Below are 18,806 nucleotides of genomic sequence, written 5' to 3'. Positions count from 1 at the left end.
CCCTGTTCTCTGGCTGTAATATAAGTTTTTACTGTTTTAAACAAATGATGTGCTCAGAAATCAGCTGCTGTTTAAATGGAAAGAAAACCCACATCTTAGGTGTTGTTTTTCTTTTTTAGAGACAGGGTCTCACTGTGTCACCCAGGCTGCACTATAACTATAAGTGGCGTGATCACAGCTCACTGAAGCCTTGAACTCTTGGGCTCAAGTGATCCTCCCACCTCAGCCTCTCAAGTTGCGAGGACTGCAGGTGTACGCTACCATGTCAAGTTATTTTGTCTTTTTGTAGAGATAGGGGCTTGCTGTGCTGCTGGGCTGGCATTTGGGTTTTATTCCTTTTGTGCACTATCCGTATAATGTTTTGCAGAAAAGTCTTTTCCACAAAGCATTTCTGTTTTACAAGAAAATCCATAGCATTTGGCCAACTTTGTCCATATGAAACATATGACAAAATTATTCTATTTTTCTCCTGGATAAAGCAGGAAACACGTTTATTATCTTCCAAACACATCCTCATGCAATCATAGATAGTATTTGACAGTCTTAAAGCAGTGGAAGTAAGCATGTTTACTTATGTGATCAAAAGATATTTGTAAATCCTTTCACCCTGTTAACTGTTGGTTAGTCAATAAAGTATCAAGACTGGGTGTAGTGGCTCATGCCTGTAATTCCAGCACTTTGGGAGGCTGAGGAGGGAGGATCACTTGAGCCCAGGACTTGGAGACCAGCCTGGCCAACGTAGTGAGATCCCACCTGTACAAAAAATAAACAAATTAGCTTCGTGTGGTGGTGCATAGCAGTAGTCTTAGCCACCCAGAAGGCTGAGGTAGGATTGCTGGAGCCAAGGAAGTTGAGGTTGCAGTGAGCTATGATCACACCACTGCACTCCAACTTGAGTGACAGAGTAAGACCCTGTCTCAGATAAATAAAAATGTATCAAAATAAGGAGCAAGGATGTGTGTGTGTGTGTAAAAATTGTGTTTCTTAGTTCAGTTTAACAATTTCAAAAGGTGTTCTGGCTGGCTCATCATGCCTGTAATCCTAGCATTTTGGGTGGCTGAGGTGGGAGGATCCCTTGAGGCCAGGAGTTAGAGTTGAGCCTGGACGACATAGTGAGACCCTGTTTCTACAAAAAAAAAAAAAAAATAGCTGGACTGGTAGCATGCATCTGTAGTCCCAGCTACTCAGGAGGCTAAGGCAGGAGGCTTGCTTGAGCCCAGGAGTTCAAGGCTGCAGTGAGCTGTGATCAAATGACTGCATTCCAGTCTAGGTGACAGAGTAAGATCCTATCTCTTAAAAAAAATGCATAGACATATATTCAAAGTTTATTCATTAATATTAGTTGAAGCTCTTAAAATTAATCTAAATTAAGCTGATATAACACAGAAATAAAAGTTTATGTTAAGAGTTTGTAGCTAAGTTGTTGTGTTTTTTTTTTTCTCTTTTTTTTTTTTTTGAGACAAGATATCGCCTTGTTATCTAGGCTAGAATGTGATGGCACGATCATAGCTCACTGCAGCCTGGACCTCTTGGGCTCAAACGATCTTCCCACATCAGCCTCCAGAGTAGCTGGGACTACAGGTGCAAGACACAATGCCTGGCTGGTTTTTTTGTTTTTTGTAGAGTTGGGGTCTCCCCATGTTTACCAGGCTGTAGACTTAAGTTCTTGTGATCTTTGGTACTATACAAAGTTCAGCCAGGCACGGTGACTCATATCTGTAGTCCTAGCACTTTGGGAAGCTGAGGCAGGCAGATTGCTTGAACTTAGGAGTTTGAGACCAGCCTGGGCAGCATGGCAAAACCCCATCTCTACAAAAAAATGTGAAAAACTAGCCAGGCATGTTAGCAAGCACCTGTAGTCCCAGCTACTTGGGATGAGAAGGTGGGAGAATTGCTCAAGCCTGAGAGGTCGAGGTTGTATTAAGGCAAGATTGTGCCTCTGCACTCTACAAAGGGAGACCATCTCTCAAAAAAAGAAAAAAAAAAAAAAAAGGTCATAAGAGCAAACACTTGTTAAAAAGCATCACTTTTTATTATTAATTCAGTTTAATATAATTTTTACATTTTAATAATTTTAAACATTTTGTGGAAATGATGGCAACTCATATAATCCATGAAAATGGTGATGCAGTTTAGGATGTTTAAATTAATTAGGCTTTCCATGAGAAAATAAACCCAAGACGTATTTAAGGTAGAACAGTATGTTAAAATCAATATTTACACTGTGATGAACCTGTACTTTTTTCTTTTCTTTTTTTTTGGAGACAGAATCTTGCTCTGTCACCCAGGCTGGAGTGCAGTAGCATGATCTCAGCTCACTGCAACCTCCTCCTCCTGGGTTCAAACGATTCTCCTGCCTCAGCCTCCCAAGTAGCTGGGATAGCAGGTGTGCACCACCACACTTGGCTAGCTGTTTCGTTTTTAATAGAGTCAGTTTCACCACGTTAGCCAGGCTGACCTCAAACTCCTGACCTCAGGTGATCCACCCGCCTCGGTCTCCCATAGTGCTGGGGTTACAGAAGTGAGCTGGTGTGCCCGGCAGAACTTTTTTCTATGTTTATGTATTATTTAAAACCAAAACTTTCATAAAGTTTGTTTTAAGTTACTAGTGTTTTCTTAATTTTTATTTTATTTGATTTTTGTGTTTTGTTTTTTAACCTATTGTCAAGCTCCTTGTTTTATATTCTATTATCCACAGCTATTAATTTAACTCACTGCTAACTTTTCCCTGAGGTACAGCTTCAGCAAGCATTTGAGACTTTTATTCTTTCTGTTTCCATTTTTAAGAAGAAATTTATGGGTAACTAGCAGGTACATATATTTATGGAGTACATGAGATCTTTTGATACAGGCATATGATGTATAGTGATCACATTAGGGCAAATTGGGTCTCCATCACCTCAAGCATTTATCATTTTTTTTGTGTTATCAACATTTCGATTATACCCTTTCAGTTATTTTTAAATGTACAATAAATTATTGTTGAGTGTGATCACCCAGTTGTGCTGTCAAGTCCTGGCTCCTACCCATTCTGCCTAGCTATATTTTTTTACCCATTAACCATTCCCACTTCTGGCTCCCCTCACCCTGCCCCACTGCCCTTCCCAGCCTCTGGTAACCGTCATTCTGCTCTCTTATCTTCATGAGTTCAGTTGTTTTAATTTTTAGCTCCCACAAATGAGTGAGAACACACAAAGTTTATTTTCTGTGCCTGGCCTATTTCACTTAACATAATGTCCTCTAGTTCCTTCCATGTTGTAAGTGATAGGATTGCATTCTTTTTCATGGATGCATAGTACTCCATTGTGTATATGTACCACATTTTCTTTTCCATTCGTCTGTTGATGAACACTTAGATCACTTCTAGACCTTGGCTATTGTGAATAATATTGCAATAAATAGGGGAGTGCAGATGTCTCTTCGTTATCCTGGTTTCTCTTCTTTGGGGTATATACCTAGCATTGGTTGCTGGATCATATGATAGTTCTGTTCCCTGTGTTTTGAGGAATCGCCATACTGTTCTCCATAGTGGCTGTACTAATTTACATTCCTACCAACAGTATACGAGGGTTCCCTTTTCTTCACATCTTTGCCAGCATTCATTATTGCTTGTCCTTTGGATAACAGCCATTTTAACCAGTGTGAGATGAAATCTCATTGTAGTTTTGATTTGCATTTCTCTGAGGATCAATGATATTGAGTATTCATGTACTGTTTGCCATTTGTATGTCTTCTTCTTTTTTTTTTTTTTTTTGGTGAAAAGATATACATATATTTAGAATTAGCCAGCAGTTTAGATGATCCCAATTTTGTTGGCAACATCCAAAGCATCGTAATCAGGAGCCAGTCGAACACACGCCTTCTTCTCTCCATCAGCCGAATCACAGTGTCGACCTTGGCCACATCAGTGTCATAGAGCTTCTTCACAGCCTGATAGAGCCGGCGCTTGTTGGCTTTAACATCCACAGTGAACACAAGTGTGTTGTTGTCTTCTGTCTTCTTCATGGCCAACTCAATGGTCAGAGGACACTTGATATCATAGTGGTCAAGTTTGTTTCTCCTGGGTGCTCTCTTCCGAGGATTTTTGGGCTGCCTCCAGAGTCGCAGTGTCTTGGGCCACCGGAAGGTGGGTGATGTACAGATCTTTTTTTTGTAGCTGTGGACACCTTTCAACACTGCCTTCTTGGCCTTTAAAGCCTTCGTTTTGCCTTTGGTTTTAGGAGAGGCAGGAGCTTCCTTCTTTGCTTTCGGCACCATCTTGTGAAAAGAGTTGTATGTCTTTTTTTAAGAGATGTCTGTTCAGATCTTTTGCCCATTTTTTAATTGGATTGTTAGATTTTTTTTCCTATTGAGTTGCTTGAGATCCTTATGTATTCTGGTTGTTAATCTCTTGTCAGATAGTTTGCAGATCATTTCTCCCAGTCTGTGTATTGTCTCTCTCTCTTTTTTTCTTTTGAGACAGAGTCTTGCTCTGTCACCCAGGCTGGAGTGTAGTAGTGTGATCGCGGCTCACTGCAACCTCCACCTCCTGAGTTCAAGCGATTCTTGTGCCTCAGCCTTGTGAGTAGCTAGCATTACAGATGCACACCACCGTATTCAGCTTATTTTTGTATTTTTTTTTCAGTAGAGGTGGGGTTTCACCATGGTAGCCAGGCTGGTCTCGAACTCCTGACCTCAAGTGATCTGCCCACCTTAGCCTCCCAAAGTGCTGGGATTTTCTCATTTTAAGTTTAGCTACATGATTATTAGTCTTCATAGCGAATCAAAACAGGGATGCCATTAAGTTGAACAGTTATGCCATTTAAACTTTTCAATCTAAATCACTAATTTTTTTTGCAAGTAGGCAAAATTACATATTTGCTCAGAAATGATTGCATTCACCTCTTCCCACACACGCAGTAGAAGGCCCTCATCCAGCCCTCAGGCTGGCTGGGGGACTGAGCAGGAGTTTACAGCTGTATATTTGCCCTTTCATTATGTTCTGTGCTTTGTAATAGTCGTTCATTCATACTGCGCATTAAGTAGAGGAACAGCAAAGATTTATTAACACCTCATTGTTGGCACATAGAATACTCCCTTGCGTTCCAGCTTGGCTCGTTTGGATATTTCTTTGGAAGATCCTAATTTTCTTTTGAGAGGAGAAAAAGTCACCCACTTCGAACTCTTGAGATTTTTTTAGAAGGTAATGAAACTCCAGACGGTCATTTCCATTTCCATTCAGGCTTATTCACAAAATTATTAACCAAATCAAGCAAAACCTTTGGAAAGCCTCTTCTCTTGCTCTAAAACCATGTAAAACCAGTTTTAAAACATTTTGAATATTTTATTTTACTTTTCTTTTGTGACAGAGTATCGCCTTGAAGATTTATCTTTTTTTGTTTGTTTTTGTTTTTGATTTTGAATATTTTAAAGTTTCGTAAGAGATTTTGGGACTTGAATATATAGCCCTCTACTTTTTTAACTCTCTAAAAGTTTGAAACAGAGAAGCCAGTGTGAGAGTACCTGTGTGGGTCAGCCCCTTCTACAGAAAAGGTTATGTTTATTAAAGGCCATCATGAAAACTGGTTTCTTTTGTAAGAAGGAGGAAAGTAGTTCTTACATTTATGGCTTGTTGGCCATCTTCGCTTTGGGGAAATTTTCAACCATTATTTTCTCTTCAAATATTACTTCTGTTCCATTCCTTCTCTTTCCTTTCCTCTGGAACAATAATTATACATCTGTTAGACTTTTTACGGTGTTCCATATGGTCTGATATAATTTTTCTTTACTTTTTTTTGAGACTGAGTCTTGCTCTGTTGCCCAGATTGGAGTGCGGTGGCATGATCTCAGCTTGCTGCAACCTCTGTTTCCCAGGTTCAAGCAATTCTCCTGCCTCAGTTTCCCCAAGTAGTTAGGATTATAGGTTTGTACCACCACACCCAGGTAGTTTTTGTATTTTTAGTAGAGACGGGGTTTTGCCATGTTAGGTCAGGCTGGTCTCGAACTCCTGGCCTTGGGATCCTCCCACCTTAGCCTCCCAAAGTGCTGGGATTACAGATGTGAGCCACCACACTTGGCCAATTTTTATTTTTTTTGTTAAAACAATTTTTTTGAGACAGGGTCATGCTCTGTTGCCCATGCTGGAGTGCAGTGATATGATCATAGCTCACTGTAACCTTAAACTCCTGGGTTCAATTGATCCTCCCACTTCAGCGTCCCAATTAGCTAGGTGCAGAGATGGGGTCTTGCTTTGTTGCCCAGGCTGGTCTTGAACTCCTGGCCTCAAGTGATCCTCCTACCTTAGCCTCCCAAAGCACTGAGATTATAGGCATGAGCCACTGCACCAGCCTTGAAAACCTATGAAATGTGGCATACGCAGAGTTGCATATAACTGCCCCCACGGTCGGGGTGTTACACAGTTCGATGACACTAAAGAGCTACCTTGTGTTATTCCTTTGCATTCATACCCTCTCCTACCCCTAACTTCTGGCAACTGCTGGTCTGTTCCCCATCACTGTAATTTTGTCTTTTTGAGAATGCCTTTTTTTTTTTTTTTTTGAGGTGGAGTCTCGCTCTGTTGCCCAGTCTGAAGTGCAATGATATGAACTTGGCTCACTGCAACCTCCGCTTCCCAGGTTCAAGTAATTCTCTTGCCTCAGCCTCCTCCCAAGTAGCTGGGATTACAGGCACCCACCACCATGCCTAGCTAATTTATTTTTGTATTTTTAGCAGAAATAGAGTTTCACCATGTTTGCCAGTCTTGAACTTCTGACCTCAAGTGGTTTGCCCACCTCGGCCTCCCAAAGTGTTGGGTTTACAGGTGTGAGCCACCACGCCCAGCCTGAGAGTGCCATTTAAATGGAATCATGTAGTATATAACCTTTTTCTTTCTTTCTTTCTTTCTGTGACAGAGTCTTGCTCTGTTGCCCAGGCTGCAGTATAGTGGTGCCATCTCAGCTCACTACAACCACTGCCTCCCGGGTTCAAGTGATTCTTTTGCCTCAGCCTCTTGAGTAGCTAGGACTACAGGTGTGTGGCACCACACCCAGTTAATTTTTGTATTTTTGGTAGAGATGGAGTTTTGCCATGTTGGTCAGGCTGGTCTCAAACCCCTGACCTCAAATGATCTGCCTGCCTTGGCCTCCCAAAATGCTGGGATTACAGGTGTGAGCCACTGTGCCCGGCCTAGTATATAACCTTTTAAGGTTGTCTTTTTTTCACTCAGCAAAATGCCTTAAGAGTCATCCAAGTTGTTTTAAAAATGAATAATCCATGACTTTTTAGTACTGAGTAGTATTTCACTTATGAATATGCCACTATTAATTTTCTGTTGACCCACTGAAGGACATTTGGACGATTTTTGGTTTTTGGTGACTGTGAATAGAGCCACTATAAACATTCATGTATAGGGTTTTGTGTGAACAGACATCTATTTTCTAGGGCAGTTATGTAGGAGTGCTATTGCTGGGTCATATGGTATGTGTACTTTAACTTTATAGGAAATTGCCAAAGTAGCTGAGAGTGGTGGCTCACACCTGTAATTCCAGCACTTTGGGAGGCCAGGGTGGGAGGATTGCCTGAGCCTAGGAGTTCGAGACCAACCTGGGCAACGTGGCAAGATTCCACCTCTATTAAAATAAAAAAAAGGAAAAAGAAATTGCCATAGTGATTTCTTTCATCTGTGATTGCTGTCATCTGTTTTTGAAAATGATTCCCTAATACTTAAACAGTTCCGAGTTTCACTCTTGGTTTTCCTGCCTTTGTGACAGATGCTGGAGCTCTCAGCATATGTGCCTCTGCCATTAGAAGCATGGGTGTCTCTAAGGTAGTGTGTCCGGCTCACTTTGTGTGTGCTACAGTTTCAAGAACTGCACCTCAGATGGAGGATGACAGCGGGTGTGGACTTGAATGGATTGGCTCCTCGGTTCTCACACAGCCGCCTTTTTTCTTTGTGACGTTGAACATGTCACATTGTTTCCTTATATAGCCTCTACATTTGAAAAAGAGATGAATAGCATGCATTATATGGTTGTTACAAAGATTAAATGGGAGAAAAAAGTTCTAAATATATGTCGAAATATAATGAGTAGTCAGGACACTTCAGCTATTGTTCTTAAATCACCAGCATGATAAAAACGTGATACAGGATCAAACACATCACTTAATTTTCAGCGCTAAAGGTCGTTTCATAATCAGGCCTATTGACAGTAAGCTGCCCCGACTGGTGGTCCTCATAAAGTCCAGAAATTCTCCTGTAGGGTTTTAGAAATGGAAAGGGAGGTTTCTTTATGTCTGTCACAGTGGTGTGGTTATAGGGGCTGAACTAAAAATACGCCGTTGAAGTGTATCTTTAGAGGACAGAAACAATGAGTTGAAAGGCCACGCTTGTTTCAGTAGAATTGTTTCATGGCATTTATTTCACTAATGATCTTGCTTGCTCCCTTCTAGTTCTGGGATTACCGCCAGCCTCGGAAATACCTCAGTATTCTCCCTTGCCAGGTGCCTGTCTGGAAGGCCAGATACACAGTGAGTGAGCCACCCTGCCTCTTGATAGGAAACTTTCTTTTGAGTGTTCCAAAAACAAGGAGCCCAGGGAAATTTTCTATTTTCTTTGTGAGGCAGTTTTCTCTTTCTGTCTTGGTTTAGTGGTGGGACAAATGTGATAGTGATGGCATAAATGCTGTTAACTATTTAAAATTTTATTCTCAGCTGGGTGCGGTGGTGCAAGCCTGTAATCGCAGCACTTTGGGAGGCCAAGGTGCGCGGATCGCCTGAGGTCAGGAGTTCAGGACCAGCCTGGCCAACATGGTAAAACCCTGTCTCTACTAAAAATGCAAAAAGTAGCCAGGCATGGTGGCGGATGCCTGTAGTCCCAGCTACTCGGGAGGCTGAGGCACAAGAATCTCTTGAACCCAAGAGGTCGAGGTTGCAGTGAGCAGAGATTGCACCACTATATTCTAGCTTGGGTGACAGAGCGAGACTCCATCTCCAAAATAAATAAAATAAAATAATTATTGGATTGTTGAGTAAGTATCTACATCAGAATTGCTTATCAAAGATCCACAGAAAAGCTTGGCCATGTAAAGATACTCACTAATGATAGGGCAGGCAGCAGGGTAGATGAGGAAAGGGTCAAAAGGCTTGAAGTCAGTGAATTATGGTAGAAGGAGCCCTGACTTTAGATTCAGAAGACCTGGGCTGGGAGCCATGCTCTATCATTAATACAGGTGTGGCCTTGGACAACCCATTTGATGTTTTTGAGCAGAAATTTCCTTTACCATAGAATATGAATAGTAATTTTTACTATACCCTCCTTTTTTTTTAAGTTATGACAAAATCCGCCATTTTAAAATATACAATTCTATGGTTCACAAGCTGACTTTCTTTTGAAATAACTTATATGGTTTTTAAACCATTAAATGCTGCAAATAGAGTGGGTAGGCTATTATCAACCTTCCAGTAATTTTCCACTGCCACACAGGTGAGAGATAATGTATTTCCTTTAATGTCAATTTAAAAGCAAGCACAGGGATGCATAAAGCTACCTTTATACATTCAGCTGTCACTATCGAGCATTGTGGAGCTAAAAAGATAATTTGGGTATTAAGTTGGTTTCGTATCTGGGATCACTTGCCAAGAAATCAGACACTCTTCTTATGAATTGACGCCGGGCACGGTGGCTCACGCCTGTAATCCCAGCACTTTGGGAGGCTGAGGCGGGTGGATCACGAGGTCAACAGATCAAGACCATCCTGGTCAACATGGTGAAACCCCGTCTCTACTCAAAATAGAAAAAATTAGCTGGGCACAGTGGCACGTGCCTATAATCCCAGCTACTCAGGAGGCTGAGGCAGGAGAATTGCCTGAACCCAGGAGGCGGAGGTTGCAGTGAGCCAAGATCGCGCCATTACACTCCAGCCTGGGTAACAAGAGCGAAACTCCGTCTCAAAAAAAAAAAAAAAAAAGAATGAATTGAAATACTTTTCTGGATTAATATGTTTGCTTTAAAAAATAGAGAGGTCCAAGAGTGTTACCAGGAGGGGTGGTGAAGATAAATGCGCCCTTAGGTGATGGTGGTTTATTCCTTAAATAACGGAACTATCAACCAGGTGGGCCCCTTAGCTTCCTAGCAGATGGGGTTTTGCTAAGTAAAACATGTCAGTCCCATACTGACCAAGTTTTCCTTTGAGCAGTTGCAGTACTGGGGAAGTAGGAAGGTGATACTTCATGTGGATGGCATGTTTCTGGTGTGTTTCCACGTGGCAAGAATTAGGTTTACCACTCCAGGGATTTCCCAGTCAGCCCTGCATGCTCGTTCTGGGAAAGCACTCAGTAACTCTTGAGCGGGAACTCAGGGAGAGTAGCTGGGATGTGAAACAGTGTGTTTCAGTGCATAGCACTCCGAACCATTTGCTTATTTTAGAATTTTTTTTCTTTTTTAGACGGAGTTTCGCTCTTGTTACCCAGGCTAGAGTGCAATGGCGCGATCTTGGCTCTCCGCAACCTCTGCCTCCTGGGTTCAAGCAATTCTGCCTCAGCATCCCGAGTAGCTGGGACTATAGGCATGTGCCACCATGCCCAGCTAATTTTTATGTTTTTAGTAGAGACGGGGTTTCACCATGTTGACCAGGATGGTCTCGCTCTCTTGACCTCGTGATCCACCCGCCTCAGCCTCCCAAAGTGCTGGGATTATAGGCATGAGCCACCGCACCTGGCCTTTTTTTTTTTTTTTTTTGACACAGTCTTACTCTGTCACCTGGGCTGGAGTACAGTGGCAGGATCTCTGTTTACTGTAACCTCTGCCACCCCCCTCAGGTTCAAGCAATTTTCCTGCCTCAGCCTCCCCAGTAGCTGAGATTACAGGTGCCTGCCACTATGCACAGCTAATTTTTTGTATTTTTAGTAGAGGTGGGGTTTCACCATGTTGGCCAGGCTGGTCTCGAATTCCTGACCTTGTGATTCGCCTGCCTTGGCCTCCCAGAGTGCTGGGATTACAGGTGTGAGCCACCATGCCAAGTCTTATTTTAGAATTTTCAAAGTTCTTCAAGCACTTGCCTCAGCTTGAGTTTTTACTTGCTGTGGTCCCTTCCATAAGCAAAGAGAAAAGTAGATACAATGTTCAGCTTATGGTGTTTGGCAAAAATTTCTCCAGATGAGTTGGGGCCTTCCATTATCTCACTTATTTTACTTAGGAAGAATTCCAGGTTTGGAAGCTCAGGACTCAGCTGATTTTCCTTGAAAAACTCTAATCATCTGCTTTTCCCTTCTCTGCGTAGCCTTTCAGCAATGGATTGGTGACCGTGATGGTTCCCCAGCTGCGGAGGGAAAACAGCCTTCTCCTGTGGAATGTCTTTGACTTGAACACCCCAGTCCACACCTTCGTGGGGCATGACGATGTGGTGCTGGAGTTCCAGTGGAGGAAGCAGAAGGAAGGTGAGCGCGAGAGGCCTGATGCCGGTTTCCTTCTGAGCTCTGGTTACAGCAGTGCCAGTCAGTGTTGCCATGGAGTCAGTAAGGAAGACACAGACAGAGCTGGGCTTCAGGAACCAGACAGCCAGGGCTGTTGTTGCCTTTCATCATAGGTGGGTAAAGGGACGATATAAGGCTACTCTTCTCTTCCAAATGCTGTCCTCTTCTCTGATTTTCAGCGTAGTCACTTGCCTGGAGGAGATCTGTTCCAGTAAAAGATGGAAAATAGAGTCAGGGCACTTGGCCCTTGCCACGCCATTGATGAGGGAGACCCAAAGTGGTCATTAGTATTGCCTGCTACATACTCTCCGTTGTGTTCACAAGCACGTAGTGCTCTTTTACCTCCCAGCCCTTTGAAGACAAATTTGGCTGATAGACTTGCTTTGATCATGACCTATGAGCAGAAGTGATGTGATCTTTCCTGGGTTGAAAGGTGAGGGGCTAATGGGTAGTTAAACGCCCTCTTTGCCTTTGCCACATCAAGTGACAGCTCCAGATGGAGCTGCTTCCAGCACATCAGGCACGAGGATGAGGTGGAGATGCAGAGCAAGCAAGAGATGTAAGCCACTGAGGGGCTGGGGGGTTGTTACTGCAGCTTCCCGATCTGGCCCTCATCATGCAGGGTCCTAGTGGAATGGGAGTCAAGAAGCCACAGCCTCCGTTTCTCTATCAACTCACCATACAAGTTTAGATGCAGCCTGTCTTTTCTTACGATCGTATTGCTAAGCGTTTGGCAGAACACAAGTTTATTTGTTTGTGTTTCCATATTACACACGGGAAGCCAGGCAGTTCGAGCGATATGACTTGTCCAGGGCCCCAGGAAGGGTCTCTAGTGGACCTGGGATTAGCGCATCAACTTCCATCCCAGCTTGTTTGTGACTCTCACAGACTTTTTCCAGGATATTTATTCAAGAGACTCTTGATGATCCTGTTGAGTTTTCCATCTATATTTCTGAAACTCTCTTGCTTCCAGAATCATAAGGCTGCCTGGTGTTTATCCCACCAATTTCGTGCATGGGATTTGGCTTTGAACTTAATCACTTGCATTTTGCCATGGAAAACAGATGATGTGATTTCCTCACAGTCCAGCGGGCAGGGTTTGACCTGTAGTTTTGGATGGAAATAAAGTTTTTAGGAACCCATTTTCAGTTATCCATTTTGTCTTTAAGCTGGTGGGGTGAGTTGTATAAGTTGGAACTGCCTGGCCAGTAGCAAAAGTTTGACTACAAATTACTATTTAACTTTGTTTTTTTAAACTGTGAAAGAGGGGAATGATAGACAGGGGCCTACCTGAGGGTGGAGGGTGAGCTGGGGAGAGGATCAGAAAAAATGGCTATTGGGTACTGGGCTTAGTACCTGGGTAATGAAATAATATGTACAACAAACCCCTGTGACATGAGTTTTCCAATGCAACAAACCTGCACGTACCCCTGAACCTAAAATACAAGTTTAAATTAAAGAAAATTTTTTTTACTGTGAAATATATCATGTATTTGAAAATTACTTAGAACATGTACAGTTTAACAAGTAATTGTAAAGTGGAAATCTGTGTAATTACCATGCAGGGCAAGAAATAAAATAATGCCAGGACCCCTGAAGCTTCCTCCTCACAATCCCCTCCCTTCCCCTAGAGCATTATGCCCCTGACGCTTATGATAGCAATTGCTGGATTCTTCCTTTGTGTTTTCACTGCCTATTTATGAATCCCTAAACATAGTTTAGGCTTGCCTGTTTCTGCATCTTTTACAAATTTAATTGTTTTTTTTTTTGAGATGGAGTCTCACTCTGTCACCCAGGCTGGTGTGCAGTGATGCAGTCCTGGCTCACTGCAACCTCCACCTCCCAGGTCCGGTTCAAGGAATTCTTCTACCTCAGCCTCCTGAGTAGTTGGGACTACGGGTGTGTGGCACCATGCCCAGCTAATTTTTTGTATTTTTAGTAGAGATGAGGTTTCACTGTGTAAGCTAGGATGGTCTCGATTTCCTGACCTTGCGATCCACCTGCTTCGGCCTCCCAAAGTGCTGGGATTACAGGCATGAGCCCTGCCTAGAAATTTAATTATTATGCATGTGTTTTTGTTCAGATGTTCCTTTACTTAAGATGGGGTTATGTCCCAATAGACCCCTTGTTAAGTTGAAAATATCATAAGTAGAAAATGTATTTTAGGCTGTGCATGGTGGTTTACCCTATAATCTTAGTACCCACCTTAGAAGGCTGAGGTGGGTGGATCGCTTGAGGCCAGGAGTTGAAGACCAGCATGGCAAAACCCCATCTCTACTAAAAATACAAAAATTAGCTGGGTTTGGTGGTACGTGCCTGTAGTCCCAGCTACTCGGGAGGCTGAGGCAGGAGAATCTTTTGAACTCAGGAGGTGGAGATTTCAGTGAGCTGAGGTTATGCCATTGCACTTCAGCCTGGGAAACAGATCGAGACTCTGTCTCGAAAAAAAAAAAAGAAAATGTATTTTACCCACTTAGCTCACTGAACATCATAGCTAAGTAGCCTACCTGAAACATGCTCAGAACACTTACATTGGCCTCCATTTGGGCCAAATCCTCTGATAAAAAGCTTATTTTATAAACAAGTGTTGAATATCTCATATAATTTATCGAATACTACATATTATGTTAAAATTGTGACAGTTTCGCACCATCATAAAGTCAAACAATTATGAGCTGAACCATTGTAAGTTGGGAACCATCTTCATCTTACTCCCTGCTCAGCAGAACATTGCTCCAGTTTACTTTCACTGCCATGTCTTCGCCATCATGTTTTTTTTTTGAGACGTGGTCTCGCTTTATCACTCAGGCTAGAGTGCAGTGGCATGAATATGGCTCACTGCAGCCTCGACTTCCTGGGCTCAAGTAGCGCTTCCACCTCAGCCCCCTGAGTCGCTGGGACTACCCGAGTGTGCCACCATGCTGGGCTGATTTTTTGTACTTTTTTGTAGAGATGGGTTTTGCCATGTTGCCCAGGCTGGTAGTCATCTGTTTTTATTGGACCACTTCATGATTTGATTTTCACTGTGGGGAAGGATTTCTTAAAGAGTTAGGAAGAGACTTAGGATGTTGCGGCCAGGGGAAAAGGATGCCTCCTGGGGGCGGGCGGTAATCCTTTTTCTCAGGTGTTGCTGACAGATGAAAATATAGATTAAGAGAAATGCATTTAACTGACCAAATAGGAAGCCATATGATCATTAAGAAAGGAGTTTCAGGCCTGGTGTGGTGGCTCATGGCTGTAATCCCAGCACTGTGGGAGGCCGAGGCAGGTTGATTATGTGAGGCAGGAGTTTGAGACCAGCCTGGCCAACATGGTGAAACTCCATCTCTACACACACACACACACACACACACACACACACGTAAAATTAGCCGGGTGTGGTGGTGCGTGCCTGTAATGTCAGCCACTCAGGAGGCTGAGGCAGGATTATTGCCCGAACCAGGAGGTGGAGCTTGTTGCAGTGAGCTGAGACCCTGTCACTGCACTCCACTCCAGCCTGGGTGACAAAGACCCTGTCTCAGAATTTAAAAAAAGGAGTTCGAAAAGTGAGTTGAGGAGAGAAGCCAGGTCATTAGGTGGCATAAACAGGGGCAGCAGGAACCAGTTTAGTGAATTAAGTTACCCTCAAAGTCAAGACACAGAATTAGCCAGTTGGCAGAGGCTGCTGCCCTCTCTGTTGGAAGGCAGGGAGAAGACACTGGGAGTTGGGGAAGCAAAGGGCCCCTTGGGACCAGCAGGGGAGGCACAGGTTGAGGGGTTGAGTTAATTTATAATATTTAGAAAGGAATTAGGCATACCTTTTTCTTAAAGTCAGGGGCATGAAAAGAGGCCAGATGTAGGGTCAGAAGATTGTTGATGTGAACGTGGGGCATGATGGTGCCACATGTGACAAGCTATGGTTTAGGATAGTTGCTCTCTGGCTAGCTGTACCTAGTGATATATGAAGTATTGAGGAGTGAATTTTTGGTTGGAGTTGGTGATGCAGAGATATAACCGATAAGGAAGAGAACTGGCCCTCATTTTTTGCCCTCTCACTCTGTGACCTTGGACAGATCATATTATCTTGCCTCGGTTTCCCCATCCATAAAATTAAGAAGTTGGATGAAATTATTTCTGAATTCTTCGCTTTCTGAAGGTGGCCATGAAGGAGATTCTAGATACTACATAATTGCCCCCAAATGTTCTGACTTTCATGAAGTTATTTCATAAAGCACCCTGAACCTTCTCAGGATAATTTCCCTTTGGCCAGAATTAAAATGAAAATGTGATTCAGTCAATTAAGAATATTAAGGATTGATGATTTATTTTACAAAGAGATGCATCACTTTACCAAAAAATTCTTTGGAATGGTAAGATGCTATGATGCATTTGAAACAATCCATTTTGCAAAAATGTGTTCATCTTCAGCTCCTCAAGAGCATGTAAAAGGAAGAACATTTGCAGAGGTGAAAGTTTAGTGTGACATTAAATCCCAGCATTGCTCTTTACCTGCTAATTTGCCAGTTATTATTTCACTTAATTTAAGTTTCTGCTCAAATGTGACTTCCTTGGGGAGTTCTAGCTAAAAATAGTTCCACTGTCAGTCTCTGTCCTCTTATCTTGTGTTATTTTTATATCAGTTATCCTTACCAGATGTTTTATATTTGTTTGTCTGTTTTTACCATTGGAACGCAAGATCTGTAAAGATAGACACTAATTTATCCATGCTGTAGTCCTGGTACCTAGAATAGTGCCTGGCATATCAGAGATGTTGTTGAATGGATGGATGAATCTCACTCCATTTCAACCTATAGCAAAGTGGATATTGAATCCAGAAGAATTTCCAGGATTCTTATTTGGTGATTTCTAGGGTCCAAGGACTATCAACTGGTGACGTGGTCCCGGGATCAGACCTTGAGAATGTGGCGGGTGGATTCCCAGATGCAGAGGGTATGTATTCAGTGCTATTGTGGAGAAATGTACCTGGATCCACCAAGAAGTGTAAGATTCAGGATTTGTGGAAATTAGAGATTACAGGATAAACTTTTTTTTTTTTTGAGGCTGAGTTTCACTCAATCTCCCAGGCTGGAGTGCAGTGGTGAGATCTCGGCTCACTGCAACCTCCACCTCCTAGATTCAAGCGATTCTTGTGCCTCAGCCTCCCAAGAAGCTGGGATTACAGGCCTGCCCACCACCATACTTGGCTAATTTTTGTATTTCTAGTAGAAACAGGGTTTCATCATGTTGGCCAGGCCAGTCTCGAACTCCTGATCTCCAGTGATCCGCCTGCCTTGGCCTCCTAAAGTGCTGATATCACTGATGTGAGCCACTGTGCCTGGCAAGATAGACATTTAATACATACTTACTGGTTGGCTGAGTGGCTGGTGTGTGCCACACCAAGGCTTTGAGGTCTTTAAGAACCAACCTTAGTATTCAGCTCTTTAAGGCAGGGTCTAAATGTCTTTTTCCCCCTTATTCTAATACAAAATAGTATGAGTAGCTTCCTGAGCCTGTGGCTTGTGGGGTTCATTTCTTTCTTTTCTAAATGTGCTAAGAAATCTACCCTTGCCGGTTGTAGTGGCTCACGCCTTTAATCCCAGAGGCCGAGGTGGTCGGATCACAAGGTCAGGAGTTGAAGACCAGCCTGACCAACATGGTGAAACCCTGTCTCTACTAAAAATAAAAAAAAATTAGTTGGGCATGGTGGCATACCCCTGTAATCCCAGCTACTCAGGAGGCTGAGGCAGGAGAATCACTTGAAGCCAGGAAGCAGAGGTTGCAGTGAGCTGAGATCTCGCCATTGCACTCTAGCCTGGGTGACAGAGTGAGACTCCATCTCAAAAAAGAAAAAAAAAAAAGCCTACCCTTGCACTCTGCAAATGCTTAGAGGCCTCTACATCCGTCAACAGCACCACTTCTATGAAGCTGTTTATAATTTTTTCCCAATAAATGATATCTGTTTCTTACATGAACCACAGTAGGGCCTGCCTGATCTGAGCTGCTTTTATGACCCTTGCTCTGCTCTGCCTTATCACAGGGCTCTGTCTGCTCCCCATCTGATGGCTACATTTCTTGACAGTGGGAAGGTATCTCACTTGTATTGCAGCTCCCACAGCACTTGGGACACTGCGTTGCACAGAATGAATAGAAAATACTGGATAAAAATGCCAACACTGCTTAGTGTGAAGTCACTCTTGAGTATTTTGGTCAAATCTCATTACCTTATTGCATTTTCAATCTGTTTTCTCTGAAAGGTACAATTTGCACCAAATGCCTTGAGATTATGATTTTCTTTTTTTTTTTGAGATGGACTCTTTCTCTGTTGCCCAGGCTGGAGTGCAGCCACATGATCTTGGCTTACTGCAACCTCTGCCTCCTGGCTTCAAGTGATTCTCCTGCCACAGCCTCCTGAGTAGGTGGGATTACAGGCGTCTGCCACCATGCCTGGCTAATTTGTGTATTTTTAGTAGAGATAGGGTTTCACCATGTTGGTCAGGCTGGTCTCAAACTCCTGACCTAAGGTGATCTGCACTCCTCAGCCTCCCAAAGTGCCTGGATTATAGGCATGAGCCACCATGCCCGGCCGGTTATGATATTTTTGCTCCTGGATTAGCTGAATAACTCCATCAAGGCTTGGAGTTAAAAGTAATTTTTTTTTTTTTTTTCCTGAGGCTTGCATAAACTCTGAACATGATGAAAAATTTCCAGGGCTGAATAATAGGGTCTATTATCCTGGGTGTTTAAGCAGGGAGAGCTGGTGATGGGTAAAATCTATTTTGATTATGTCAGCTCTTGGCTGACACATCTCCATCCTTTGTCATTCCCATTTTTAACTCTTTAATCAGACATGATGATCTTTTCCACTGACTTCTCTAGAAATACATCTTCCCCACTTTGTTGCAGCTTTGTGCAAATGACATATTAGATGGTGTCGATGAGTTCATTGAGAGCATTTCTCTTCTGCCGGAACCCGAGAAGACCCTGCACGCTGAAGATATAGATCACCAGCACAATGCAAGCCACGGGGAGGAAGAAGGTAATTTGTGAAACTGGCTTCTCAGGTGAGGTGCCACGTTATGCATTGCAGAGATGTGGCAGATACCCCAGACCTGTTCCCTGATTCATTTTCAAAAATGCTTTCCAACATTGAACTTCTCTCTCCTGCTAGCCCTAAAGGAAGATCCCCCTAGCAATCTCCTGGAAGAGAGGAAATCAGATCAATTGGGACTGCCTCAGACCTTGCAGCAGGAATTCTCCCTGATCAATGTGCAAATCCGGAATGTCAATGTGGAGGTACTTAGTTTAATCAACAGTGTCTCATGTTTGCAGATGGCGGTTTGGGGAGGGAACCATTTCAGCAACGATTTCAGTTAGCAAAC

General features: G+C 43.0%; 1 protein-coding gene across 22 annotated transcripts in view; it reads left to right on the top strand.

Moving 5' to 3' along the window:
* Nucleotides 1–18,806, top strand: part of WDR59 (WD repeat domain 59) — a 118,727-nt gene that overhangs the window by 50,806 nt on the left and 49,115 nt on the right. For 16 of the 22 annotated variants that reach the window (XM_078357758.1, XM_078357757.1, XM_078357755.1 and 13 more), the window contains 5 exons: nt 8,428–8,505; nt 11,256–11,412; nt 16,298–16,377; nt 18,331–18,463; nt 18,596–18,720. In XM_078357758.1, coding sequence (XP_078213884.1) covers nt 8,428–8,505; nt 11,256–11,412; nt 16,298–16,377; nt 18,331–18,463; nt 18,596–18,720 — 573 coding nt within the window. The remainder of the gene's footprint in view (nt 1–8,427; nt 8,506–11,255; nt 11,413–16,297; nt 16,378–18,330; nt 18,464–18,595; nt 18,721–18,806) is intronic. The other 6 variants (XM_078357754.1, XM_078357753.1, XM_035281984.3 and 3 more) reach the window with 1 other exon arrangement.

This window comes from Callithrix jacchus, chromosome 20, assembly GCF_049354715.1.
Source record: "Callithrix jacchus isolate 240 chromosome 20, calJac240_pri, whole genome shotgun sequence".
NCBI lineage: Eukaryota > Metazoa > Chordata > Mammalia > Primates > Cebidae > Callithrix > Callithrix jacchus.
The sequence above is the reverse complement of the archived record's forward strand: the minus strand, read 5'-3'. Positions and strand labels throughout refer to the sequence as shown.